Source organism: Neltuma alba, unplaced genomic scaffold, assembly GCF_004799145.2.
Source record: "Neltuma alba isolate B1F8T4 unplaced genomic scaffold, ASM479914v2 tig00011454_pilon, whole genome shotgun sequence".
Classification (NCBI taxonomy): domain Eukaryota; kingdom Viridiplantae; phylum Streptophyta; class Magnoliopsida; order Fabales; family Fabaceae; genus Neltuma; species Neltuma alba.
In genome coordinates, this window is record NW_021636129.1 from 313,579 (window position 1) to 341,124 (window position 27,546).

At 34.7% G+C, this 27,546-nt stretch overlaps 4 protein-coding genes across 5 annotated transcripts; 3 read left to right on the top strand and 1 right to left on the bottom strand.

Annotated features, from left to right (window-relative positions):
- Positions 1-2,114: 2,114 nt before the first annotated feature.
- LOC114713728 (uncharacterized) lies at positions 2,115-2,720 on the top strand. The gene has a single exon (XM_028898407.1). It carries the CDS (start codon positions 2,115-2,117, stop codon positions 2,718-2,720), a length of 606 nt encoding a protein of 201 aa, XP_028754240.1.
- A 270-nt stretch (positions 2,721-2,990) lies between these two features.
- Positions 2,991-4,318, top strand: LOC114713729 (uncharacterized). The gene is made up of 2 exons (XM_028898408.1): positions 2,991-3,768; positions 3,861-4,318. The coding sequence occupies exons 1-2, from the start codon at positions 2,991-2,993 to the stop codon at positions 4,316-4,318; spliced, it is 1,236 nt and encodes a 411-aa protein (XP_028754241.1).
- Positions 4,319-10,760: 6,442 nt separating this feature from the next.
- Positions 10,761-15,649, top strand: LOC114713741 (3',5'-nucleoside bisphosphate phosphatase). 2 transcript variants are annotated; one of them, XM_028898424.1, is made up of 6 exons: positions 10,761-11,181; positions 11,263-11,385; positions 13,253-13,377; positions 13,573-13,887; positions 13,981-14,150; positions 15,010-15,649. In XM_028898424.1, exons 1-6 carry the CDS (start codon positions 11,047-11,049, stop codon positions 15,423-15,425), a joined length of 1,284 nt encoding a protein of 427 aa, XP_028754257.1. In that variant the 5' UTR covers positions 10,761-11,046; the 3' UTR covers positions 15,426-15,649. The 2 variants fall into 2 exon arrangements, with proteins under 2 accessions (XP_028754257.1, XP_028754256.1); XM_028898423.1 differs by having other exon boundaries at positions 10,761-11,385.
- Positions 15,650-17,663: 2,014 nt separating this feature from the next.
- LOC114713730 (protein LNK1-like) lies at positions 17,664-26,059 on the bottom strand. Its single transcript, XM_028898410.1, has 9 exons — positions 25,874-26,059; positions 25,455-25,545; positions 25,148-25,324; positions 23,289-23,822; positions 22,843-23,188; positions 21,889-22,204; positions 21,525-21,817; positions 18,431-18,579; positions 17,664-18,015 (listed from the first exon to the last, which is right to left on the bottom strand). Exons 4-9 carry the CDS (start codon positions 23,801-23,803, stop codon positions 17,901-17,903), a joined length of 1,734 nt encoding a protein of 577 aa, XP_028754243.1. The 5' UTR covers positions 23,804-23,822; positions 25,148-25,324; positions 25,455-25,545; positions 25,874-26,059; the 3' UTR covers positions 17,664-17,900.
- Between the last annotated feature and the right edge of the window lie 1,487 nt (positions 26,060-27,546).

Consider the following 27,546-nt stretch of genomic DNA (forward strand, 5'->3'; position numbering starts at 1 on the left):
GGACTATACCCCGCTCATCATCACAGCAATGTCGAATCACTCCTAATGTATTGAAGGCAATGGACACTCACAATTTAGGGTATGTTTGGATTGCCGATTCAAACGGTGAAAGTGCCTAGGAAATTGTGAAACCAACGTTTGCAACTGAAATGAAGGAAAATGGTTGTTTGGCTGCAATATCTTATCCAACTGACTTCTGAAGCAAACGGTGGACGTTGGCAACGCTGAGGAGAGCTACTTCTGGAGCGTCTGAGACTGAAATTTACCGTTGCGGGTCATTATTAGTTCCATAAAAATACCACCTACCAGTTGTAACCCTCCCTGCATTTTCCCTCCCCCCGAATCCATTCGCTAGAGCTTCTCCACGGTCTCCCTTCGTAGAGCTTCTCCACGGTCTCCCTCCCTCCTGCTTCACCGTGAGTCCGTGACCGACCACTCTCCTTCCCTCCTTCTCGCCGGCGCTTCTCCATCCGTGATTGTCACCGGTGCTTCTCCTTCCTTCACTCTCTCCATTTTCTCCCACACCATGGAGCGTGGTGATCTGTTCTTCTCCCTAACGCTCTCCCATTTTGTTCTTCCATTTCAGGTGGTCCTCCGGTTGTCCGACCGAGCTCGCCACTTTGTTCACCGTGGGTTGTGCCAGAGATCAGTTGGAGTATTTGTTACAGATTAGTGTGGTCCTGAGGTTGTTCGACCGAGCTCGCCCCTTCTAGCATCCTCAGTGCGTTTGCTTCACCGGATCTGTTGAGGTTCACCGTCCTTCTAATTGAGCTCGCCCCGCTCGACTCGATTGACCGTGGCTGCCGAGAAGCAAGTGGTTAGCTTCGTTCTGCTTCACTTGATTTACCTTGCGTCGGCGCTTCTCCCTGCGTGATCTCTTCCGCTTGGCCCTGTTTCAAACCCGGAGCTTCAGGTCGCAGCTTCAGATCAACCGTTTTGCTTCATTGTTCTTCGAACTCATCTGCCGTATGTTTGTGGGTTTAATTCTCTGGTATTATCTGTTAAATTTACTGATTTTTGTGTGCTGATAGTATCTGATAATTTGCTGATTTTTGTGTCTCCATAGTATCTGATAAATTTGCTAATCTTTGTGTCCTGGTAGTATCTAATAAATTTGCTAATTTATGTGTCCTGGTAGTATCTGATAAATTTGCTTATTTTTGTGTCTTGATAGTATCTGATAAATTTGTTTATTTTTGTGTCCTGGTAGTATCTGATAAATTTACTGATTTGTGTGTCCTGATAGTATCTGATAAATTTGTTGGTAGTGTCTGATAATTTGCTGATTTTTGTGTCCTGGTAGTATTTGATAAATTTGCTGATTTTTTTTGTCTTGGTAGTATCTGATAGATTTGCTGGTAGTATTTGATAAATCAGCCTGATAATCTTTCTAAGAATACGTGGGAGTTATTATTTAGGGAATTCATTTAGAATTGAAGAGGGATGTGGTTGGGTTGTCTTATGGCGTATAAAGTGGATAACACATATGAACACTATTAGTTTAAAAATGTATTGATTGATTGTTTTTAAATAAAAAGTTTAAGCAGACACTGTTAATTGTGGGTTTATTCATGTGTGTTACTGCTTCATTCTAAATCTATTGTGAATTTGATACATATGTAATTTCATCAAGAACAATGAGTAATGATAAAGGCAAAGCGTATTGGGATGTAAGCACTACTGGTGTTTTTCTCAAAATATGCATGGACCAAGTTTTTAACAAACATCGTCAAGGATCCTGTTTACAAAGCTAGGCTGGGACAACATTCATAAAACATTCAATGAAAAGACAGGGAGAGGATATGAGAAGAAACAGCTGAAAAATAGATTGGATAATTTGAGGAAAGAGTGGAAGCTATTTGAGCAGCTAATTGGAAAGGAGACCGGCATAGGATGGGACCCTGAAAGGAACACAGTGGTGGCATCTGATGAGTGGTGGGAGAGAAAGAAGCTGGTATGAACTAACTTCTGTTAATTTTTAAGCAGTTAGTGACTTCTGAAAATAATTTAACCTTTGTTTACTTTTGGCTTTGCAGGAAAATCCAGCATACGAAAAGTTTAGGCAGCATGGGTTAAAATTTCGGACTGAATTAGAAACTCTATTTAGGGGCACTATGGCATCAGGACAAGATATGTGGTCACCTTCTTCAACCCAGCCTGAGCCACAGCCTGAGCCACATAGGACTGATCAGTCAAATGATTACCGACCAACCATGGATTGGGAAGAAGGTTCAGGGGACAGTGAAGATGGCCTTTTAGGTGTTGACACTGAACGCCCTGCAGGAGTTTCGGACGATTTGGACGGCATCAATTTAACTGCAAACGCATCAAACACTACACCCAGTATACCTATTGGTTCAGGGAGCCAAGGGAAGAGAAAGAGAGGTGGAGGGTTGGATAAGTACAAGAAACAAAAAATGCCAGCGACAAAAAGAATAGCAGATTCAATAAGCTCAATTGAGAAGGCTTCAATTAGTACAGCATCGGCAGTAAACAAATTGGCCAACAGTGATAACACTACCGAGCTGACCACTGATCTGCTGAGTATGAAGGAAATTGTTAGTGACACTCATCTTTGTGTCATGTGTTGTAATCTGCTGGCAAACAAGACTTTCAGGGACATATATGCTGGTCTGAGAGAAAATCGGGAGGTATTAGTGGCTTGGTTGAAGCACAATGCTGCAAATCCACCGCCATATGCTGCACCAAAGAATCCTTGAGTTGTGCCAGCAGACTTGTTATGACTTCTGTTTTTCTACCTTAGTGTACTATTATGTGCTATGTGTTATGACGATGTATCTAATTACTAGGTTTAATGTTTTGTGTTTCGTGACTATGTTTAATGACCAAGTTTAATGTGTGTTTCATGACTATGTTTAATTATTATGTTAAAGTTTAATGACGATTTGTGTATTATCTTTTCTTTTCTTTTTTGTGAAAATTTTACTTATATTTAGTATTTATCTATTCACAGGTAACACACATCTATTATGTCTGATTCAACGGAGGGTTGGGGCGAGGGTTGGGAGGATGATGAGGGAGATGAATGGTCTCAATTACTTTCCGCTTTACATGAACACACAACACAATTATCAGAGCTAGGTGTGTTAATGGGTCAGTATGTGACACCTTTTCTGTGCAAACAACCATGTAGAACTAGTGAACAAACTGGTTATTTGTGGGTTCAAGAACTTTTAGACGGGCATGAAGGACGGTCTAAGGAAATGTTTCGAATGGAAACAGAGACATTCCATCGGTTATGTTCTAAATTGGTTGAACATGGGTTACAAAATACTAAGTACATAGGTGTCCATGAATCTGTTGCCATGTTCTTGAATATAATTGCGCATGGCCAATGTAATAGGATGATTCAGGAAAGGTTTCAGCATTCAGGAGAAACTGTCAGTCGGCATTTTCATCGAGTGTTAGCTGCTTGCCTCAATTTATCTCGAGAAAATATCAGGCCAACTGATCCTACATTTTCCTATTGTCACCCAAAAATAGCAAATGATCCACGATACTTCCCATTTTTTAGAGATGCAATTGGAGCAATTGATGGTACCCACATAAGATGTAAGGTTAGTCAAGCTAGGCAAGACAAATATATCAATAGGAAGGGATTTCCTAGTCAAAATGTCATGGCCGTATGTGATTGGAATATGTGTTTCACGTTCGTGTTGGCGGGCTGGGAAGGTAGTGCACATGATGCTCGTGTCTTTCATTCTGCTATCTCAACTCCATCCCTGAATTTTCCTCATCCACCTGAAGGTATATTTCTTTGATTTCCAAATTAAATATTTTTAAATTCAGCTTCATTTGTATTATTTTCACCTCAATATAAGTTCGTCATGATTTTTTAGGAAAATATTATTTAGTTGATGCTAGTTATCCATCACAAGTGGGATACCTTGGCCCGTACAGACGTGAGCGCTATCACCTTCCAGACTTTAATCGTCACCCAAGATTTACAAATCAGAATGAGGCCTTCAATTATTATCATTCTAGTTTGAGATCTACTATTGAAAGAACTTTTGGGGTGTGGAAGAATAGGTTTGCAATCTTAAGCAATATGCCCAGATTCAAGTTTCAAACACAGGTCGGCATAGTTTGTGCAACAATGGCTGTCCATAATTTTATCAGGCAAAATTCTCCAACTGGTGATCGCTTTATAGAAGCTGAACATGGAAGTGTAATAGATGAAGAAAATAATCATGCAAGTGGTGAGGCATCCTCGTCAAGTTTAACATCTGCTGCACAAATGAATCGTGTTTGTGACTCAATTAGAGACCAAATTGTGCAAAGTTTACTATCTAATTAGTTATGTTATTTCATTTACTTTAATTACAGACTAAATGAATTTTAATTTATATTCATGTTTGTCCATTATGTATATTTAATTAATTATTTCCAATGTGTTTTTTTATTTTTTTCAGCACAAATATTTTTATTTCATAATTTCACAATTAAACTATTTATATTTTATCATAATAATTTTATATGTTTTTTTAACCTATTATCACATTAAAAACATAAAAAATCAAAAACTACTATTTAATAAAGTTCATGCCCTTTTTAGTCATTTTACAACTAAACTAACTTTTTCATTTATCATCCAAACAACTTTCAGCTTTTTCAACTGACTTTTCAAAAGCACCTATCCAAACATACTCTAACTGACTTTTACTCTAACTTCAGTTACAAAAGTCAATTGAGCTAAAAGTCAGTTTTGCCCAACACCAATCCAAACATACCCTTAGTTGTTATGTCCAGATGAATTGAAATTCAAGCCTAGTTTAACAAAACTACTTCTTTAGATGATGTGAGTCCTTAATTTATAACTCCAATCTAAACGGATTTTCATTTTCCATTTTGATGAAAACACATTGTCATTCAAAATTTTGTATTCAATTAGTCGATTATATATTTATATATGTAAATTACTTATTGACTAGTGATTTGGTATTGATTGAATATCAGAAGCACACTAACCAGTGGTCTCCTGTTCGAGTCCTGAATATGTAGCCGTGATAATTACTTAGAGGCAGCGAGATGCCCCCCATAATGGCCAATACTCCCGCAAACTGGATTAGTTGGTTGCTCAGGTATCTGGTAATAAGATCTGAAAAAGGCAACGGATACCAACTGATAACAGTAAAAAAAAAAAGTTTTCAGACAAACTTCCTAATAAATAGTTGAGATCTTTTTGCAGAGAGTGAAACCCCACTCTCATGCCCAATTTTGGAAATCAAAGCACTGTTTTATGGAAATATTATTGCTTCTGTCTTCACTTTACCGACACAAGCCAAGCATAAAAGTATGGAAACATTGCTCAGACATACTGACACACCCTCTTGACCCAGAAATTAGGGTTTCACCACTGCAGGAGGCCATTATTATTATTGGCGTTGTTTTACACAGCTAGAACGCATGGAACAAATATGAAAATTAAAGGCCAAAAAACCATTAACATTTGAATCTGATTATAGATGACGTTAATTAATTAGTGAAAGAAGGAGAGCAAGAGATCATAATTGAGGAACAGTTGTAGAAAATAAAGCCGATAACCCCAATTACTGCATATAACTCTGGTTAATTAAAAGATGATTAATATCTTCCAACCAGATAAGCTTTTACATTGCTCCACATACATTATTACTTCACATGCACAGATCACCAGAGGATTTTTCCTTTTCTTTTCTTTTCTTTTCTTTTTCCTGAAGTGAAGGAGACAAGCGAGAAAAGGCGAAATGCAGAGTACTGTACTGAAAATAACGACAGAAAGGGGCTGCATGCATGCATGCATTGTTAACATAATAAAACCGTCGACATCGTCAAACCTTATCTACTGCACTACAGTCTTCTCACCGTACTGTACCTCTTCACCCTCACTTTTCTTTTCTTTTTCTACGTACAACATCATTATTGCAGACCTATCTTACTTGGTACAAGTTAGGTGGATCTGGGCATATGTATGCATATAATGTATAAGTTCATGAAAATTGAGAATTATTGAGCAGAACATGTATCTATTTATATTAAAATAACTATTTAGCATGCATAATTTTCCCATTTATAATAGTTGAACTTGGACTAATTTAATTAATTAAAATACTTCTGATGATTTCAGGTTTTCAAGTATATAGTTTTGATTTCTATATATTTTATCTAATCAATAGAATGAGGTTAATTTTGTACAAATCCGTAAGATAAACCCTAATAAATTAGAGTAGATTTTATGCTTTTCAAATGTGATTTAAAATAATTCTTTCAATATTTATTAGCAACATAATGTAACTCCTCGCGCTATATATGTCTTGCATTGATTTCGTAAGCGAATTTGCTCATGAATTTTATTGTTATTATCGTATGCATGTTTTAATCGCAAGATCAATTAAATCCACAATCTCAATGGATTGGGAAAATTATTTCCACATATATACAAAAAAAAAAATTTTGTGAGCACAAAAAGTATAACCTCCCGACAACAAAGACATTGAGGATTGAATATAGACACTCATTCTAACCAAGTTGTTTATATATATATATATATATACACACACACACACACACACACACACATACACATATATATCTGTATATAAAGATTTAGATTTAAAGTCCTAACGGCATACGCAAGTGATAAGAATCTCTACCACTCACGTCAAGTTGAATTAGTTGCACACATGCAATATTTTGTATATAAAAATTGAAGTGAACTGGGGGCTTACTAGCTATATAACCTCTTAGAAACCAGTTATTAAAAGGTTCCAATTGCTTCATTTGCTAGTGTAGGACCTTTTGCACTTGTGACAGACGTAGTGGATCTCACAATGAAGCTCCAACAGCCACTTGTGATGTCTTGACATTGGTAATGCCAGCTATACTACCTCTTATTCTTAATAGGGAGAATTCCAATTAAATCTGGTTGAAATATCAAAATCCAAATTAAAGCCTACACTTTCAAAAAATTCCTAATTAGGCCAAGAGACTTTATTAGGAATTTTGAATGTTGTTAAAAGACTAAAATACCCATTTAAAGTGGCAAATTAGTAATCAGTCCAATCAATTTATAACTTAAAATTTTTTTTCTTGAGATGTCACTAGATGAACCATTGGCTTTATGCATTCTTACTCTATATGTTGTTAAAAGAGTAAAATTTATGTTTTTTTTGAAGTTTTTATTACTCTATCCGTCTCATAAAATGTTGGAAAAGTTATTTAAATTTCTAATACAAACTCATATTAATTATTAGTAAGAATTTTAGCAATAAGATTATAAGATATAACATGATGAGAGCTTTTATATAGCAGATATAACAAATAATTTAAGAAAATGAAAAATTTGATACTGAAATATACTAATACACTAAAATTCTGATTTTTCAATTATAAGAAGAAAAAAATTTCCTTTGAAAAGTTATTAATTTAATATTGTTGGAATCAAGTAATTAAAAAGTCCTATTCCCATTACCACAAAAAAGTCCCTGCTCTCTTAAATTTCTTATCAATATATCAGAATTAGTGGCTATCGAAAAAAATATATCAGAATTAGTATAAAATATTATATTATTCATTGTCAATTTTTTGCTCTTAGTATTTCCAATTTTTTTACGTAAAACATTTTGTATAAATAAATACTATATATAATGTCAAGTTCTCATGGTTTAAATTTTTTTCAAAATAATATTATTTTTAATTATAAAAAGGTATTTTAGTCTTTAAATAATATTTAAAAATTTCTAACTAGGCCTATTGGCCTAATTAGAGATTTGTTAAAAATGTAGGCCTTAATTTGGATTTTAATATTTTAACTAGATTTAATCAGGATTCTCCCTTCTTAATATGATATAAGAACTAGTTAAATATTTAATTTGATCTTAAATATAAAACTTTAATCAGTTTTATTTTTAATACTTATCTATTTTGCCCTCAGTAATCGATATATTGATTGCACATGTAAAGAAATTTTCATTAAAATATAATTTTTAACTAATTTTTTTAATATTCACAGATTAATTATCTAGCTATATACTTCTTATAGTAAGTACTAGAGGTAGCATTTTCTTCATACGTCAAAGGCACTTGTGTAGGGGACCTCTAAATTTTTTTTTTTTTTAAATTCAGTCAAATCGAAGGTGTAAGTTAATCTCTTATGAATTAAGGAGTTGACTGATGGCAAAAAAAAAAATTAAGGAGTTGATTGAGATTCTCTCTTTTGTATAATTTTACAAATTATCTAACTTCATATAATTCTTACATTTTTCACAAAACATTTTCGTGTCAACATCAATATAAAATTTGTCGTAAATTATATTATTAAGGATAGTTGCATCAAGTAAAAAAAAATGTAATATGCTTTAAATATAATTTAAAACCCTGCAAATAAAGAAAACTGAGTCATTGTTGCTCAAATACTTCCTTCGTCCGTATTTATTTGTCCTCATAGAAAAAGAATACATAGATCAAGGAGAAAACAAATTATTATTTAACGTTTAATTCTTTAAAAAAAATTTCCTTTCGTTTAATGCTGTACTATTTTTAAATCTTAGCTATCTTTATAATTTAAATATTACTTTCTAATAAGGTGTTATTAAAAACAAATAACAATTATATCTTAAGAGTTAGACTAAAAGAACAAAAGATCTAAATAAGCACTTATAAATAAAATGAGGAAGTATAAATTAGTGTTAATAATAATGCATTTTACTCGCTATCACAGACTTATCTTATATCGGGTATAATCATAGTTTCTCGAATCCAGTTGGCTACTATATTGTTTTACTCCTTTTATCTATAATGTAGGACGTTGATAATAAAATTATAGTTCAAAATATAAAATATTATCAAGATAATTAATATAAATGTTTACCTCCGTTTCTTTTAAATATAAGAGATAGAAGAGATGTGAGAGATAACAAAAATGTAATATTATCCGTGCAGTATGAAGGGAACGGAAAGTAGAAGAGGAGATGAAAAATTCTGATGAACTCTTTTTAAAAAAATTGGAAAGTGCAGTTATAAAATTTTGATAAAAAAGGATGTAATATAAAAATAAAAAAATTAATTAAAACATTTCAACCATATTTTTTTAATTTTTTAAAAGAAACTCATTAAAATTTTCTCTCTTCTTTCATTTTCCTTGTACCAAACAAATTTTAAAGACAACTTTATCATCTTTAAAAATAAAATAGAAGAATCATATTATTCTAGGATAAATTTAATGACTAATTTTTTAGTTTTCAATGTGCAAAAAATTAACTAATTTTTTATATTATAAACTCTATCTCTTTTAAAGAATCAGGCAAACAGGCAAACCGCAAACCCAAAAAAAGCCTCTTTTGGTAAACGAAGGACAAGATGGTTCATGGTGACAATAACAATAAATTGTTGTCCACATGTGATAGGAATAGGATAAAACCTAATTTCTTAAATAAATGTCACAGAATCGTAAGTGTTGATGTTGGTCTTCTCGTGTGGTCATGTCCGAGCCAGCCTTGTCTGTCATAATGTCTATCCTTTGTCCTATTATCTATCTTTATCTCTTTTGTCTTTATTATTAAGTATTTAATTAATAACGATTCATATTAATATTTGATATTAATTCTCCCCCGATGTTTCCTTCTGTCGCATTATTAATTGCTTTGCCAAAAGAAATTTTATTTTTAAATTGTTTGGCTGTAAATTCTGCAAGAATATTGAGGTGTCCTTGAGGGTTTGTAATTCTTATAATCACAATGTTGAGTTTTCTCCGTCCTGTACGAATGATATACGCAGATTGGTCCATACATCAATAATCCTCCCCCCTGCTTCCCATCCATTACCACTTTTTTATCTTTCTTTTTTTTCCCAAAAAAAAAAAAAGAATCTTGGACTCACTTAAAACGTGCCTATTATCTCTACATCCAATCAGAATTTATTTCTTGTGTCCCTATAATTTCTTGAGTCCCAGTCAAAACATAACTGGGTCCTTTCTTATTTTTTGCAAATTGAAGTAACTAATTTTGTACCACTCCTTGGCAACAATGCCACTAGCCATCCTCAGATAAAATCCTGAGTTGAAACTTAGCATTCTCATATTTGTATGCAGATGCGTGCATTTAAGTGTATTATATTAACAGGAAAAAAAAAAACCACTTCGATAACATGATTACAACTTGCAAGCGACGATTTATATGTCATCTAATAAGGGAACTCCCAAAAAATACATTTTATGTGGTAAAATTTTTCTACTTGTTTATTTCGTTGGATGTCATAGATAAGGATAAAATATCTTACCTCTTGTAATTAATATAAGAATTCATTTGATTTTATTTTGATTCTAAATATAAGATTTCAATCTATTTTATTTTTTATATTTATATATTTTTTAAAATAATTCTTGTAATAATAGTAGTTCTAACCGAAATACTTGATTAGTAAAAATATTTTTAAAAAATAATATATATTTATTACAAATAACTAACTTATTAATTTTCTTAATCTACTCAAATTAGTTAACTAACTATTATACTAAGAACGGAAAGTAGTAATTAAATTATTTATTGCTTTTCTTCCATTCTTTTCAACCAAATCAAACGAGATAAGCCCTTTCCTCCCCTTCACTTAAACCAAACACAAATGGCAAAAGAAAAGACTCAAAGATGAGTTTTTTGCCCATTTGTTTTTTGGTTTTTGACCATGCTGAGTTTTTTCTGTTTTAAATAATAAGAATGGATAAAACTGTGATAGGTTCTGATTGCAGATTGTTTCCAAGAACCCAAGACAAAGTGATAAATTTGGTTTGCCGACTTGCCGTACGTGACAGAGGGGAGAGAGGGAGTATTATTTTGGGTCCGCTCCTTCCATGTCTGAGCAGGGAAACAAGGGTGACGACACCTGTGCTTCAAAAGACTGCTCATTCAGCTAAGCCCTCTCTGCCTTCTCTCTTTATGATACTATCCTCTCACATTCCTAATGTATAACCAACATCCCAACCTGAGGAACGAACAATCCCTCAAAAAGTTTGCATCTTTTTTGACCCCTTTGGGCTAAACCCTCAATTCAGTGATGGGAGATGGTTTGGTGATTCAGGGTCTCAATGATTCCAAAAACGATACGAAGAATAAAAATAAGAAGAAGAAGAAGCGAGGCGGGGGCAATAAGAAGAAGATGACCACTGAGCAGACTCTCGCCTTCGAGTCTGTGAGTGAATGGGTTTTCCTGGATCACCCTTCTCCTTCTTCCGATTCATTGTGCTTGGACGATGATGGTTTTAGGTTGCAGATTAGTCCAGTGGGAACAGGTCAGGAAGAGAAGAAGGTGGTGTTTGAATTCCATTCGCATTCCAAATTCAGCGATGGGTTCTTGTCTCCTTCCGAGTTGGTCGAGAAGGCTCACGAAAATGGGGTAGCTTTCTTCTTTGTTTTTCTTCTCTTTTTGTTTGCTTTGTTTACATTTTTTTCCCGGAAGGTTACCTACGAAGTGTGATGCTATGTATGAGATGAATTTTACGTGTATAAATGTTATGTAGTTTCTGTTTGAGTACTAAATTTGCTGCTTCGAAGCTTTAATGTTATATTCTATGTTTTGGTGAAGTAAATTTTACTAGCTTTGCGCGATGAAAGAGGTTCAATATAGATGTTTTAAGGTGGTCTTTCGTAGTTTGCTTATCTATTTACTGTCATGTTTGAGTACTAAATTTGCTGCTTCGAAGCTTTAATGTTATATTCTATGTTTTGGTGAAGTAAATTTTACTAGCTTTGCGCGATGATAGCGGTTCAATATAGATGTTTTAAGGTGGTCTTTCGTAGTTTGCTTATCTATTTACTGTCATGAATGAACTCTGGAATGTTATGTTCATAGCATGTCAGACTGAGAAAGGTACCAGAAGAGTATGCCTTTCTCTTGGTTAATTTGTTTTTTTCCATCGAAGAACTCCTAGTTCTCACCCAGAAAGGTTAATTTGGGAAGTATGAATCTTGCTCGGCTGCTCCTTCAAATTTTGACCTTGGTTTTGGTAAAGTTGTATATTTGAGACTAATCAGATTTTTCTGGGACTAGGAGCCATAGCATATGATCTTCCATCTGTTGTCCTCTGCTCTTTTATGAATAATGTGATGTGAGATGATTAAAGTCGCTCCCCCTTCTATTCCTAAAATGTATAAGCCGTATGTGTCTTGAGAAGGCTCTTCATCAGTTCATTGTTAAGGTTGTGTTGGCACTTCTTTTTAAATATGAATACCGTGATGTAAGAAAATTAAAGTAGCTTTCCCCTTCTATTCCTAAAATGTATAAGCCTTATGTGTCCTGGGAAGGTTCTTCATTGTAAAGGTTGTTTTAACACTTCTTTTCATGGGGCAGGCTCTTTCAGCATATGGGATTCACTGAAGTGTATCCTTTTTCTGTTTGTTTGTTAATATATGGTGTAGTCTGCAGCAAATAGACTTGAAATTAAGATACATATCCATTAACAGATTGGCTTGTCATGAAGCTGAACCCGATACATAGCTGACCGCTTATGTTTTATTATGTTGATCAAAGAATTAACTTGTTCAGAATGAATAAATGCATGTGTCATCTTTTTAATGTTTTCATATCCTGGCATTTAGCTGTACGGCCTTCTTGAAAATTAAGGAGTCTATAGCATTTTTTGTTCTTTTTGTTGCCAAGGAATTTACTGGTCTCGGGTTATGAGGAATCAGAAAAATAAATATCTACAAAACTTGACTTCGTTTTGTACTCTGTTACTGAGGAGAGCTAGAAGATTGATATCAAAGAAAAGGGAGCAGTTGAGCAAGATACCCTCTAGAGGGTATCTTATCAAGGGATGATAAGACCCTCTAGAACATATGGGTCAACAGTATTATGCTTAAAGCGACTTTTTTCATAGATTTCTACAAAGCAAGAGGATTGTAGGTTGTGCATACGCAAGATAACACGAAGAATATGTAGTATCCTACTATCTTCAAGACTATTGTTTATACCTTCTGACCATTGCTCTAAGACCTATTTTCTCAAATTCGGATGGTTTAACTTTCCTTGTGTTACTGGGCTATGGTTTGTGTTTTAAAATCTGAATTGACTTCTCAGAAGAAAATCCCGCACTTAAAGTGGTCATGCGTATGGAGCTATGGATGCTGTCCAAGTTAACTTGAAAGACTCGTTACCTATGATAGCAAAATATGATTGAATTAAACTTGGGGTACTTATGGAGTGCACTTTCCTTTTTAATATATTGTGCGCATTTTTAATCAATATTACTCGTTCGTAACAGGTTAAGGTTCTAGCTCTAACAGACCATGACACAATGTCCGGCATCCCTGAGGCTCTAGAGGCAGCTCGTAAATATGGCATCAAAATTATTCCAGGTGTTGAAATTAGTACGATATTTTCTCCAAGGTAGCTTTCCAAAATATTTGTTATTCATGATTATTGCTGTTACTTCAGCTGCTTGAGAGAGAGTTTGAAATTCTCAAATCTATAGTTTTTTTTCTCTTTTTTTTAATCAGTTAAGAGTGTAAAACAAAATAAATCCTTCCTATGTTCAGAACCACTCTTTTCTTATGTATCTGATTTATGGCCATCTACTTGCAGAGGAGACTCTGAAGCAGAGGAACCAGTACACATTTTAGCATATTACAGTAGCTGTGGACCAACTAGATTTGAGGAGCTGGACAAATTCTTATCTAATATAAGGGATGGCCGTTTTCTTCGTGCAAAGAACATGGTCTTAAAACTGAACAAGCTCGAGTTGCCTCTTAAGTGGGAGCATGTTTGCAGGATTGCGGGCAATGGGATTGCCCCTGGGAGGCTTCACGTAGCTCGGGCTATGCTTGAAAAGGGTTATGTAGAAAACCTAAGACAGGCCTTTGCTCGGTATCTTTTTGATGGTGGACCTGCTTACTCCACGTAATGTCACAGAACTTTATCTTAACATGTTATAGTTTGCTACTGCTTTAGGAAAAAGATGAAAAATATGGTATTATGGTATTTATGTTTCAGGGGAAGTGAGCCTTTAGTGGAAGAAGCAATAAAGTTGATCTGTCAGACAGGTGGTGTAGCTGTACTAGCTCATCCATGGGCTCTAAAAAATCCCGTTCCCGTCATCAAAAGGTTAAAAGAAGCTGGCCTACATGGAATGGAGGTATACAGAAGTGATGGAAAATTGGCAGGTACTCTATTACCACTTGATGATTTGTAAATTTTAATCCCTTTTTTTTTTTGGGTCGCTGAAACCATAATGTAACTTCATAATTTAGGATTACTAGTTTCCCTATAAAGCAAAAACTAGATTGGTTGTGCATTAACGAATAAGTTGAATATTAAACACCAAGAATGGTTTGCTTGATGTAGGATTGAACTTGGTAAGTATTTGGTTCAACTCTTGCTAGTGATTCTTTTTTGGCATCTATCGATTGCAGTTTACACTGCCTTTGGGATGGAATGATCTATCTGACTGTAAACCAGAAAGGGGTTGAATGATACGTCATTTGAAATATTCAATTCTGTTCCTTCCTCCGCTTTAGTCTGACTCCTACAGGAAGATGTATGTCGTCTGTGGAAGAGAAAAATAACTTGTGAAATCTATTTGAGAATGAGTATGGTGAATTATTCCTTAGTGTGAATTAGGTAATGAAATGAAACCATGAAGGCTACCTAGAACTAGTTATTACAAATTCTGCACTTTGAAAACTATGTCAAAGTTTTTTTAATATTTCAGTTTATCCAAATCTTATCAAGTATTCCTTATGAAATCACTGCCAAAATTTTGATGGGAACACTAACTAGATAATTCCGATTGACTTTTGCATGGAGATAATTAATAGTCATTGTGATTGGGCACGATTAAGAATTTCAAATCACATTTTTCTTTCCTCTGAGCCTAGGTTATTGAAGAGGAAACTGAAGTAGGAACTATCCTAGCCTATTTTTACTGTGGGATGTCTCATGATGTACGCTGCGTAAATAGAAGTAAAACTTCCTCGTCATTTCTTTCCTTGGATTATGATATGTATAAATCTTGGCCTGCAGTATACGATGACCTGGCAGACACTTACGGGCTTTTCAAGGTTGGTGGCTCAGACTATCATGGGAGGGGAGGGCGCAATGAGTCCGAACTGGGAAGTGTGAACCTTCCAGTTCTAGTTTTGAATGACTTCCTTAAGGTTGCTCGGCCGATCTGGTGCAAAGCAATCCGGGAAATATTTGAGAGTTATGCTGAAGAGCCTTCTGATTCTAATCTAGCAAGCATTATGAGGTTTGGGAGAACCCTGATTTTTAATGGAGGTTCACCCTTGAGTCGTGGAAGGGACTTGATTGATCACTATTTGCCTCTTTGGTTAACTGGTGAAGAGATAGAAAACTCCAAGTTTGAGGCCATAAAATTGAAGCTTTCCAATATACCTGTAAGCCAAGAAGGCATTCAGGTCCTCATAGAGACCAAATAGCTGTATGTTTGTTGATATGTGTTGACCACTCACCATTCAAGTAAGGCAATCATAGTATTCATTTTGTTAACTATGTTTGCCTATTGATTTTTGGAAAGTTTCTCTAATCAACAAGCAACAAGTTATCTTATCATTGTTCTAATCTGAAGTATCAAATGTACGTTTGCCTTGTTTGATGCTTGAATTCATGAGAAATCCAGTTTCATTTGTCCGGAATCTTTTAACCAGATGTTCGCATGTAGCAAATATAAAGGATTTATAATTTCTACATCATACCTGTGTAGGAGCAATAATATCTTGTACGTTGAGTTTAAACACCAATTTATATCGAAAGTTTGGAGCGATGTTGTTCGGAAGCGTGTTTTGGAAGTGTTTTTTGGATTTAAGGTTATTTCGGAAGTGTTGAAATGAAATAATATTGTCTCATGTTATTAAAAATGTTAATTTTTTAATGGTTAATGTTAGCTTTTTAATAGAATGAGGTAATATTACCATGTTTTGATATTTTTGCGGGGTGATGTGAGAAAAACTTTTGGACAAATTTGTACGTTATCAGAAAGTGTACTAATCATGCTATAATGTTAAAATAGGATTATATGGCTTACAGAAAAGAAATGTCAGGCTACAAGAGAGGCAGAGTTCTAGTGTCACCATTCAAGAGCATCAAATGGGATCATTGATGCGCGTTGGGCTAAGGAGTTCAACACTTGCTTTATTGTGAATTCATTGGCATTTGTATTGTGTTGGAGCAGAGCCTAAACCTCGTAAAACAGCTATTATAAGCGCTGTTCTACGCAAGAGAACATCCCTAGACATGATCAAGGTCTTTAGGTTTACTGCAAAGTCGACGTGGATCGTCTTGGGCCATATGTCGTCTCATTGTTTTTGTGAGCAATCTTTCGTGCAAAGCAAGCCATAGGTAAGTATGGATCGCTGCGCTTTAGGCCATTTCCAAACCAAATCCGATTTGGGGTTTGTCATGCCAAGTGTCAGATATTTAGCTTTTTTTTTTCGGTGAAAATATTTGGTACACAGAAGAAGTGTTTTTGAAGAAAGAAAATGAAAAATACACCTAAAAAGGACGTAAGTAACTTTGACGTATTTATATGGACATTTTAGATGAAAAGGTACTCCTCCGGTCCTTAATATAAGACCCATTTAACTAATTTGATTAAATTAAGGAAGTTAAGTAAGTTAGTTAATTATAAGAAATGTTACATGTTTTTCCTCAAACACCATAATCATCTTTCTCAATACCCCCTCTTTCTTCTCTACTTGATTATGGTTGGAGGAGTATTCATAGGGGTAGTTTAGAGAAAAATGATAAATATAAGAAGTGAGTCTTATATTTAGGACCAAAACTAATTCTATAATTGGGTTTTATATTAAAGACCGAAGGGGTATTTTCCTTACTTCATGTGCACTTGGCTTCACCACAATATTCTTGAGGTGAGGCTATGGTTGCAATCTCCTTTACAAATGATGCAGGCCGTCAAAACATTGGTCTCAATTCCATGTCCGGGTAAAATCTTGCTAGTTCCTATTAAAAACTTCGTGAAATAAAACATAAGATTTTATGAAGCATGATTTATATTTAAAACTGAGGCATAAACGCCACTTTACTCGGTCTTTAATTTTTAAATTAATTTGCAAAAATGAAAAGACAAGAAGAAATTTGAACATGTAATGACAAAGATGGGCACTATTAGTAAGGCCGGGAACTCAGGGCCATACCCGTCGACTCATTTAAGTCCGTTTAACCATTTAAAATGAGAGCCGCCCTCATGAATTGGGTTCTCCAAATTGTGAAAGGCTGAGCTAACCTATTTTTCCAGCTCGTGGTTGGTAAATTGTGCGCTGTACAATGGAAAGATGCCATATCTAGCACATTTCGTGGAGACTTATTTTTGGATGGAAAGAAAAACTACTAACTCCAACTCTCATGTAAAATCTTATTTGATTTTTATTTTAATATTGAATAGAAAACCTCAATCTACTTCATCTCCCATATTTATACATTTTTTCTCAATATAATCCTTTTAATAATAATAATTGTAGCCAATACACTTGATTAGTAAAGATATTTTAGAAAACACAACACATTTATTACAAATAACTAATTTATTTTCATAATCTCTTTAAATTAGTCAACTAACTTTTATAATTAAGACTCTATGTAAAATATTAAAATATTATTATAACCACCACGTGATAAAAGGTGCCGACTGAGAAGACGAATAGATAAACAACAGTCACAAACTTTAATACAAATAAATCTGGTATACTCAATGAGCTGAAGCACGCTTAGCAGCTAACTTATATTGTGATTATCAGCAGAATATACATTAATGCCAGTGCACAGGGCTAAAAGGAAAAAAATGTAAATTAGGCGTCTCAGTAGGCCCCAAATATTAGTACATTTTCATATATACTTGAAGCTACACATTCTACACAAAAATAATGCCAAAGCTGGTATCACTTTTCACTAGGAGGCATCACTGACGAATCAGTAGGTCTGTGAAACAAAAAGTGTGCTATAGACCGATCAATAGGATTGGTATCAGTTTCCATGTCCACAAACCCAGAACACCTGAAAAAGAATTTTGTTATGCTTGGCTAAATGACTATCAACGACATTATTTTCCATGGATATGCAAAGTGTGGAAGGTTTTTTCAGAACCAACAGAGGAGTTCAACGCAGAATTCTCTGCACTCATCTTTCCCGTTACCTTGAGAAACACGTATCACCCCAACACACACAAATGGGAATAATGTAGATACTTCTCTTCAATTAGAGTCATTTGTAAAATGCTTCCCTCAACTTCGAAAATTGGAAAATTGAGAATTTATCAAAACTTAGGTCTTTCGTTTTCTCTCTCAGGCTACCCCCCCCCCCCCCCCCAAAAAAAAAAAACTTCTAAGCAGCATTCCAACAGCAAGGGTAATTGCCTGGTAGTCAACAAATGTAGAAATGTAAAAAGGATTAGAAGAATGCAAACAATTACCCGCTCACATCTTGAGTCATCATCGCTTTGCAGGCCTCAATATTCTCTCCAATGCTACCGTTTCCTTTGGCATAGTTATGTCTTTGTTCAGCACTCCTAGCCAGGCGGTATAGACTGTCCCTTATGCACAGTTTGGTCCTTATGTCTAACTGCAATCCAACAATTGTTGTGTACATACAGTAATAAGTTTCATGCATGTAATCAACTTCTGAATGTCTCATCAACTCTTCTATTTATTGAGCAAATAAAATATGAAATTAAGAATTTTACAGACTGAGGATAAATCCGATAAATATAGAAAACCTAAGTAAACAACTGAGGATATGATAAGAAAGACGATTTATCAACTTCGTAATCACGATAAACATTACACCATGGGGCAAGTAACATTTCCCTGTGGGCAAAATAAGCTTCTATGGCTTCCATTTAAAAGCTCAAATCCCCCATGGGTATCTTCACAAAATAACCCTCATTAATGGCTGGCATTAACTGGGGCAAGGCTGCTGTGCAGCAAATATGATCTCCCTTTAATTACTTAACCGGATAGAGCTACTGCACCGATTTAGCTGAGCGAATAGCATTCAGAAAATGACAAAGAAATCCCTTAATGAATTGAAAATAATAATTAATAAATACTTCATTAAAAATACTCGGGAGCCCTGAAAGCTATTTTGAGGATTGTGTTCTATATTATGTAAAAGACTTCTAAAATGAACGCCTCTTAAAGCCCATCTGTTCATGCTGCCATTTCTTCCATTATCATACTTTTCAAACGATTTCCATGGCCCATCCAAATATCAAGCGTCAATCAACTGACCAGAGCTTCACATTTAGTCTGACTAAGATAAACACAGAGAGAATTTTTTTTCATCATGCCTGAAACTTACATGGCGTCCCATATTCAATTGCATTAAGAATTTTAACAGACTCCTACTAAACCATACTGATTGGCACATAAATGATAGAGAACCAAACGTGCAGTGAAAGTGTGGAATTGAATCAAGCTGATTTTATTTTTTAATATTTATTTTAGTGGGTTTAGTAGTGGTAGTGCAGCACAAGTTCAGGACCAAACAGAGTCTGTTAGGATTGGGATTATTTACTGAGTCAAATATTTCTATCAATCTGTTATTTTCCTAAGTCGTGTTAGTGGGCCTAAATCTTAGGGAGTCATAGTTATATTTCTGATTATAAATATTGAGGCTCAATATATGTAAATGTCATCTAGAAATAAAATTAGTATTTGTTTTATGAGTGGAGATTCTCCTAAGGCTTTGTTTGGTTCAACACAGGGGAGGGGAGGGGAGGTCATTTAAAGGAAGGGGAAAAGAGGAGAAAGGAGGTCATAGGTTTTGTTAGGTTGGAGGGGACGGAAGGGAGGAGAGATTTCTTGTTTGATTCATAAAGAAAGGGAAGAGGAGGTAATTGTAAATTAACAAATATGCCATTATCTATATATTTAGACTACTTTATTCTTTTATTACAATATTTATATCAAAATTATTATTTCTTAATTTATCGATTTCAAAAAAAACCAATTACCTCACATGTGATTAAAAAAAATAATAAAACAAAAAAAAAAGAAATATGATAATAAGTTTAACATTCTCTCTCATTAATTTTATAATTATAATACACACGCATGTGTAATAATATATATGATATGTATATATTATATCATTATAATACACACACGTTATGATATGTATATATTAATATATATGCATGTTTGCAACCTATTTGAGATCATAATACACACACGCCATGATATATAATTATAATACACACATTGTGATATGTATATATCAATCGGTGTATATGAAAAATAATTCAATTGCTCAATACATATATTTTTATTAGTTTCACTCTCAAAAACTGATTAAAATTATTCTCAATTTGAGTATTTTCTTCCTATTCGTTTTCAATTTATGCAAAATATAAGCCATGCATGCTACACTATTATATCAACACAACAAAGTTGGAACTTGGAACTTAATAGAAAACAATCATACAGCGTGTAAAGCCTATATATATAAATTAAGTATGCAGGCATACTGACGATTGCAAAGACTTTAGCTTTTCAAACAGCTAAGTGGTAAGTCGGTAACCTCCGTTACAGTATAATAATACTAGCCAAAAGAGAAAGAAAGGAGAAAAAGGTTTCTAATAGAGAGGCAAGCTTGGAATATTAAAAACTAATATGGATAGTTTAGTCAATATTAGACATAATATTTTCTCTCCCCTCCAAAAAACCCCAATTTGGAGGGGAGCAAAAAAGACAAATTTCTTCCCTTCCCTCCTTTTTATTTTTCCCAACCAAACACACTTATCTCATCCCCTCCTCTCTCCTTTTCTCCCCTCCCCTCAACAACCCTCCAACTAAACACACTTATCTCATCCCCTCCTCTCCCCTCTTCTCCCCTCCCCTCAACAACCCTCCAACCAAGAGAGCCTAAGGTTTTGTTGGTTGTGAGCCAGGATTCTTACTCATTCCAATGAAGATTTTCGTTCAGCTTTATTAATTTGTGAAGTTAGATTCTGATTTCATAGTTTTATAAAGATTTTTCTTCCTTGTTTCTCCCTCCCTACCAAATTTGGATCCTATCAATAAAGCATTGGGATCAAGACAACCAACTAATGCACTAGAACTTTAGGCTGTAAAATGTCAGTAGTAGTTTAATGTTAAACTCTTAGTAACTGATTGCACATTAAGGCCAAGGAGGACTATAGTGTGTGTTAACACAGTCACATGGAAAAAAATCACCGTGACATGTTAATTTCAGCTTCATAGTCTGACAGACACAAATAAAATAAAGCAGCAATATAATTTTTGATCTCTCAAGTTTGTCCTTATTTTGGTTTAGTCCCTCAATTTTCAAACTATAAGTTTTGATCCTTCAAGGGGCAAAATAGTTTAAGCTTTTATTGGATTATAGGAACCAACATTTTAAATGAAAAGAAACTTGAGGGACCAAAACCTATGATTTGAAATTTCAGAGACCAAACTAAGATGAGGGTAAACTTGAAGGACTAAAATTTGTATTAACCCTGAAACAAATGCAACCAAAATGAATACCATGGATGCATCCAATACCTGATCCATGACCAATTGCAGTTGGCGAAAGCTTGCTTCAAGTGAGATTTCATCCACTGAGCTCATTGATGAGATTTCCTGTACATTTGAGGACTCTGTTTCTTGTGAAAATCCTACACTAACTCCATCAACTTCACTGTGGCCTTCATTCTCATTTTCAAACTGATGCACTAGCTGCTGAGCTGAAACTGGACTTTGACATGGCAATGAACCTGCCATATTTTCAATTTTGAAACTCTTAGTCAATGGTTGTGCAGCATTGGGATGATATAATCTTTCTCTCTTTTCATTTGCTATCAAAGCAGCAGCCTCCAAAGAATGAGCTTGAGAGCTCTCCACATTTGAAGCATAAGATGATTCTATAAGAGAAGGAGATGGAAGGCTATTGTGTTCAGATCTGGATCCGGATGGAGCTGGAAGGAGGGCAGTATTACTTGAAAAATCAGTATACCCTGGGTGTGGCCGGTTAACTGTGTTTGTAAGCATCCTAATGAATCAGAATCATTGTTTGGTTTACGTTTCTGGATGCTAACTTGAGAACTACTAACTTTGCCAGAAGATGCTCCAAAAGTTTCCTTTACATCTCCATATTGCTTTAATGGAGCACAAGGATAAACAGCATTACCGTTTTCTAGGTATTCGCTTTTCCTTCTTCCTTCTGATGGCTTTGACAGTTTCCTCTGCATCAGCAAAACAAGTATATTATTTGAGATATACAAATAAAGAAACAATTTACTTCGGTTAATGGATGGCCACAATATTTACACAGCAAACCAGATGAATGCAATGGATAATAAAACATATGGGAAAAATACAGCACAAATAACTAACATGAAAACCTTGGAGAAAGAATATTTGCTTGATTGGCCCCAAATACACCCTCAATTATTACTTGTAATTCTGATTATAAGGATAATGATTAGCAGTTCATGGATAGATCACAGCATCATCATAGAATGATATAATATATATGATCTAGCACCATCATAGAATGATATAATATATATGATCTTGATTTAAATTTCTAAACCCTCAAGTTTCAAGAATCTGTGTTGTCTTTTCGCTTTGGGGGGGGGGGGGGGGAATCATGTTGTCTCAGATGGTGACATAGCTATACAATAACTTCAATAATTTAATTCACAATTTACATAAACCAGAGGCCTAAATCAAAATTATTATATCATATGTTTCCAAAAGAACTATTACTGGAGTGTGTATTTTGAGAAATGAATCCACACAGAACCGTTGGTCCATAAGTAGAAATTCAAGAAATCATAATCGAGGTTGTAAAATGAAAAAGAGACACATTATGACCAACCTTTTCTTTAGGCATTGAGTCATCAATGCCACCAGATTTAATGTCTGATTCACTGAGCACTGATGATGAAGCAGGGACTGAATCATCCACATCCATCCGGGTCCTCGATTTTTTATTGAACGAAGATGCTTTCTTATTGGAATCATTGATTGACAGACCACCAGTACCGGCCTTAGAGTCTGTGTCATTATCTGATGTATTTTTTAATAGGCTCGGTTCAGCTCCTGATAACTTAAATGTACATTTTGATACATCATCAGATCCATCAGTGCCGTTTGAGGAGGAAAGCCAGCAGAACTCCTCTTCATTGTTTAGACTTCCCATTCCAAAAGTAGAATCACAACTCCTGCAAATTTAAGCCATATATCATTATGATAAATAGATTAGCATTTCAGAAAATGGGAAAAGTGAGGAAATTCCATTCAAATGAAACAATTCCTCCCTACCTAAACATCCTGTCAACGTCTTCAAAGTTCCCTATATCCAGCCACCCATCATTGTCAAGAAAGCTAAGTTCATTGTCAGCTTCGGATATGTGGTTGATTGGGTATTCACACACACTATCATCTTCCACCACACACTTATCTCCGAGCACAGTGTCATCCATGCAAAGCTCACTGTCAATAGAATCTATATTGCTACTCTTATAATGATGACCTGACATCCTTGTATCATCTGATGATGGTCTTTTCACTTCTTTACATGCCTCACTATCACGTGAAGGAAAGACACCTTCACTTTGATGAGACCATGACCCCTCTTCCAGCATTATTTCTTCCTGAGTAATAGTTGGTGAGTAAAACTCTTTCTGACCGTGAGCATCATAGGTGCTTAAATCAGTACTTCTAGTACCATGAAATTCCAGACGTTGTTTCTTACTACCGTCAGCCTCTATTGCAAACTGATCCGTATGTTCATCACCAGATAAGGCCACTATATGATCATTTTCACACAAATCCATCCCACACGTTATCTTCAATCTGTGACAACAGAGGTATTTAGAAAGTAGCAAATTAGCAGGTTTTTAACAGTATCCAGGCAACACGGAGAAAAATAAATTCTCAATAACCTAATAAAGAGAGAAATGAGAGATTCCAAAACGTTCAAACTCATTTTATAACTAGCTACACAAGTTTGCAGGGAAAAAGAGAGGTGATCCAAACATATGAAAAACGAGGGCTTGCTGCAGCAGCAGTTTCAATTAATATAATGCTAGCAACCCTCTAGTAACGGCTCATATAGATTACTCGATAATGAGTTCCGACCTCTATCACATCATGCAACTTTCCAGTAACAAACCCAGGAAATCATTGACAGCAACTAGGTTCTCACACAAATAATGCTAGTTCAGCTAAATATGACAAACCAAGCACATTCATGTAGAGTAATAGCTTCCAAAATTTTCATAAGGAAGCAAATTGCTACTCTATCAACTTGAGATAGCAGCTATTCATTGTTTACTTAATAGTTTGAAATCAACGGAGGTAAACAAAACAAGAAACTGGGGGCAAAAAAATTGAATCAAGAAAGTTCACTGGGATAGACATCGAAAGAAAGGTTTGAACCACACATCAACACATATCATATGCATTCATCTGGTTGGATAGGAACAATTGAGAAAATTTGTTACAAGACTATGGTCATGTAAGGAAAGAAAAATGCTCAGATCATTAATCCCACTATTTCTTCGACACTTGATTGAATTTTCCTCTTATGCAAAGGTCCAATGCGTGATGAAGTAGATTTCGTCTATATCTTTCTAGTTTCTTAAGCGAGCTCATCAAATTACTCTTGCAATAACAGATAACCCTATACTACCTCCATGCCAGCAATAAACATCGCAATTAAGCTGTAAGCATTACAATGCTCTCAAATGGGGAAAAAATGGGACATCTCAATCAGGAATAAAACAACATTATTATAAGCTACAAAAATGAAACATAGTGCCACAAGTTGCCACAAAGGTTTGAATTAGAATTTTGTTCAAGCTCACACGTATACAAGCTATCACCATGGTAAAGAAGCAAGGCACATAAAGCCCATAAGTTCATCTGTAATTATAAAAAATATAATCCACTTTATCTACATCAAAGGGTCTTAGAAGAACCTCAGCTACAACTCCACCTCAAGAAACCTCAACACCATGTAGTTACACTATCCATATAGGGAAATTCGAGGGACATAACTTAAGCATGACCAGTTGACAGTTTCTTAGAAGATAAATCTTTCAATGCAAATAAGAAGAAAAGAAATCATAACAAAGGGGGGGAAGGGGGGTAGAAAAAAATATTAAGTTTAAGTTTACCATTTAACGGTACTGTAGCTTCACATTGACAGTAACATCAGCCACACTCACCACCAATCAACAACAAGCTATTCAAAGCGTAGTGACTCTGGAGTCTTATTAATAATTACCAAGGCATTTCTTCACCCCTAGCTCTTTTCAACTCGGATTGCATAATAGCCTGCTTACAAGATTATGCTACAAGGACACACCAAAAGTAGATTTGTGTACGAAAGTGAAACTCAACCAGAAATAACATCTAATATGGCGATGAAAACATCAAACAAAGTTCAAAAAGTGATATCATCAATACGTATAGAGTATTCACATTATATGAAGGCACATTCTCCACTTATCACCAAGATCTGCCACCAACCATGGTACTGGATACTTGCCACATTTCCTCCAGCTCACCTTAACTGCTCAATGTTAACCTCATAACTTCAGGATTTGGTCACTTATATAGTAATAGAATTGATGGAATTAATGGAATTACATGGAAGAAGCCCAAAGACATGAGATTTCTAGGAGTCCATAAAAAAGAAACAACGTGCTACCAGTGCAGCTAAAATGTATCATAATTTTTCTAATATGCATAAGGCTCCGGGAATGAAGGGGGTATCTAAAAACAACAGAATTATTCAGTCAGTCCAGGAATGGTACTAATGCTCTGTATAGACAAGTGCATTCACATTAAAACACCTAATGGCAAATTCTGTAACAAAATCGAACAGAAATATATAGTACCTCAAGCATGCAGATTTTTGACATTGCTCTGAGATATTTTATCCACCATTGAACGCATACGCAACCGCTTGATCTAGTGTCATTTATCCTTTGCAATATATCTCCTCAAAATGCTTCTCTGCAGACCATATACACAAAAAAAGACATACCTCAAGTTATATGACCGCTTTTATCTGCATTGAATGTTACAGACACCAAGTGTAAATATCTCAAACTCATGCATAAATCTAGCACTGAAGCTTTAAAAATAAATGAAATCCAAAATCTACTCAACAAAAAGCGTTCATTTTTCTATGTCAATCAGCAATTGCAGGTCCTAGCAAATAATAGCCATAATCTACCATGACGACAGCAGCCATTAGTCAATTCCTTTTGAATAGAAACCTCAGAAATCGTCAGGTGTTAAAGGTTATTATGAAGTGAGTCTTGTGACCACATAATGCCTCAAATAGAACCGCCATCAGATGATTAAATATAAACTTCACATAACTTTTTAAGCTTGTTACCATTCACATGACTTTCTAAGCTTGTTACTATTATCCCCCTGGCCTTGTTTATCACTAGCATCCACTTTCCCAAATTTGAAAATTTTATTATAGAAGCACTTTATCAATAGTAGACTACAGTACCTTTCTTTAGTTTTGCTGAAAAATTACTTGAACCTCCCCCCATTTCCAGAATACACGTTTCAGTTCTTAAAATAAGATTGTGCCACTATTCAGTCCAACTTGATTTTTTTTTTTTTTTTAAGCAAAACCCAGAGAAGATCAATGCAATAAAAAAAAATTCAAAGAATTGAGAAGTTCAAAGAAGATCAATGTAATTTGTCTTCTCATCAAAAAAAAAAAAAAAAGGTTCCCAGCTACCTTTTCAGTTCAAGAATTACAATGCTTACACTTTAACATTTCAAATTTTGGAAATCACTGTTAAAGTCAGTAAACTCTCTCAACAGTCCTTCTACGAAAAATAAAGATAACCTTTTTGTGTTAATGTGCTAATTATTGAAATCATTTAAGTAATCAAAACCTACGACTACCTGGTGCTGGAAAAGAAACAAAGATAACCGTATTAATCACCTATCTAAAATAACTAAAATTCAATTTATTGTTAACTTTTAAGAAAGATCAGAAGTGTACAAGAAAAACGGTCCTCTATTTCTAAACTTTAAGCATAAACCAGAGCCCTTGGATTTTTAAAAAGTTTAATTTCTCCTTAGAAACATTATTTTTTTGAGAATGGCTAGAAATCACCTCATAAGTAATAAAGAAATAAAAAATAAAATAGTCAATGAGCCAAACTAAGCAATTTACGCTCGAAATGCACTAGTTTTTCCCGAGAGTACTAAACACCAACATATATTAGCCAATTTGATATCTAAGTTATCAAAAGATAGAACATTTAAGCTTCAAAACTTCACTTCAAAGTTCATTTCTTCTATCTTTATCTTCGTTTTTCTGTTATCTAAAGATTGGCCAGATAGTTTGCCAAGGGCAAATTGAATAAAGCTTGCTAAAGATAAGGGAGATGACTAAAAATAGATTATGCACACTGCAGAATCAGTAACAGTAATAGAATCAATCAACCCTAGCTAGCCAGGAGCAACCAAGAGAAGGAAAAAAGGTGTAAATCTCTCAGAAATGACTATTAATCTTCAATATTAGCCCATGTTTATA

Bases quoted from the DNA above. Each gene is read 5' to 3' on its own strand.
- LOC114713728 (XM_028898407.1), top strand. From the start codon at position 2,115: ATGGCATCAGGACAAGATATGTGGTCACCTTCTTCAACCCAGCCTGAG.
- LOC114713729 (XM_028898408.1), top strand. From the start codon at position 2,991: ATGTCTGATTCAACGGAGGGTTGGGGCGAGGGTTGGGAGGATGATGAG. The intron at 3,769-3,860 runs GTATATTTCTTT...ATGATTTTTTAG, and splicing joins TTTTCCTCATCCACCTGAAG to GAAAATATTATTTAGTTGAT.
- LOC114713741 (XM_028898423.1), top strand. From the start codon at position 11,047: ATGGGAGATGGTTTGGTGATTCAGGGTCTCAATGATTCCAAAAACGAT. The intron at 11,386-13,252 runs GTAGCTTTCTTC...CGTTCGTAACAG, and splicing joins AGAAGGCTCACGAAAATGGG to GTTAAGGTTCTAGCTCTAAC. The intron at 13,378-13,572 runs GTAGCTTTCCAA...ATCTACTTGCAG, and splicing joins AGTACGATATTTTCTCCAAG to AGGAGACTCTGAAGCAGAGG.
- LOC114713730 (XM_028898410.1), bottom strand. From the start codon at position 23,803: ATGGATTTGTGTGAAAATGATCATATAGTGGCCTTATCTGGTGATGAA. The intron at 23,189-23,288 runs GTAGGGAGGAAT...TTAAATTTGCAG, and splicing joins GACGTTGACAGGATGTTTAG to GAGTTGTGATTCTACTTTTG. The intron at 22,205-22,842 runs GTTGGTCATAAT...TTGCTGATGCAG, and splicing joins ACTCAATGCCTAAAGAAAAG to AGGAAACTGTCAAAGCCATC.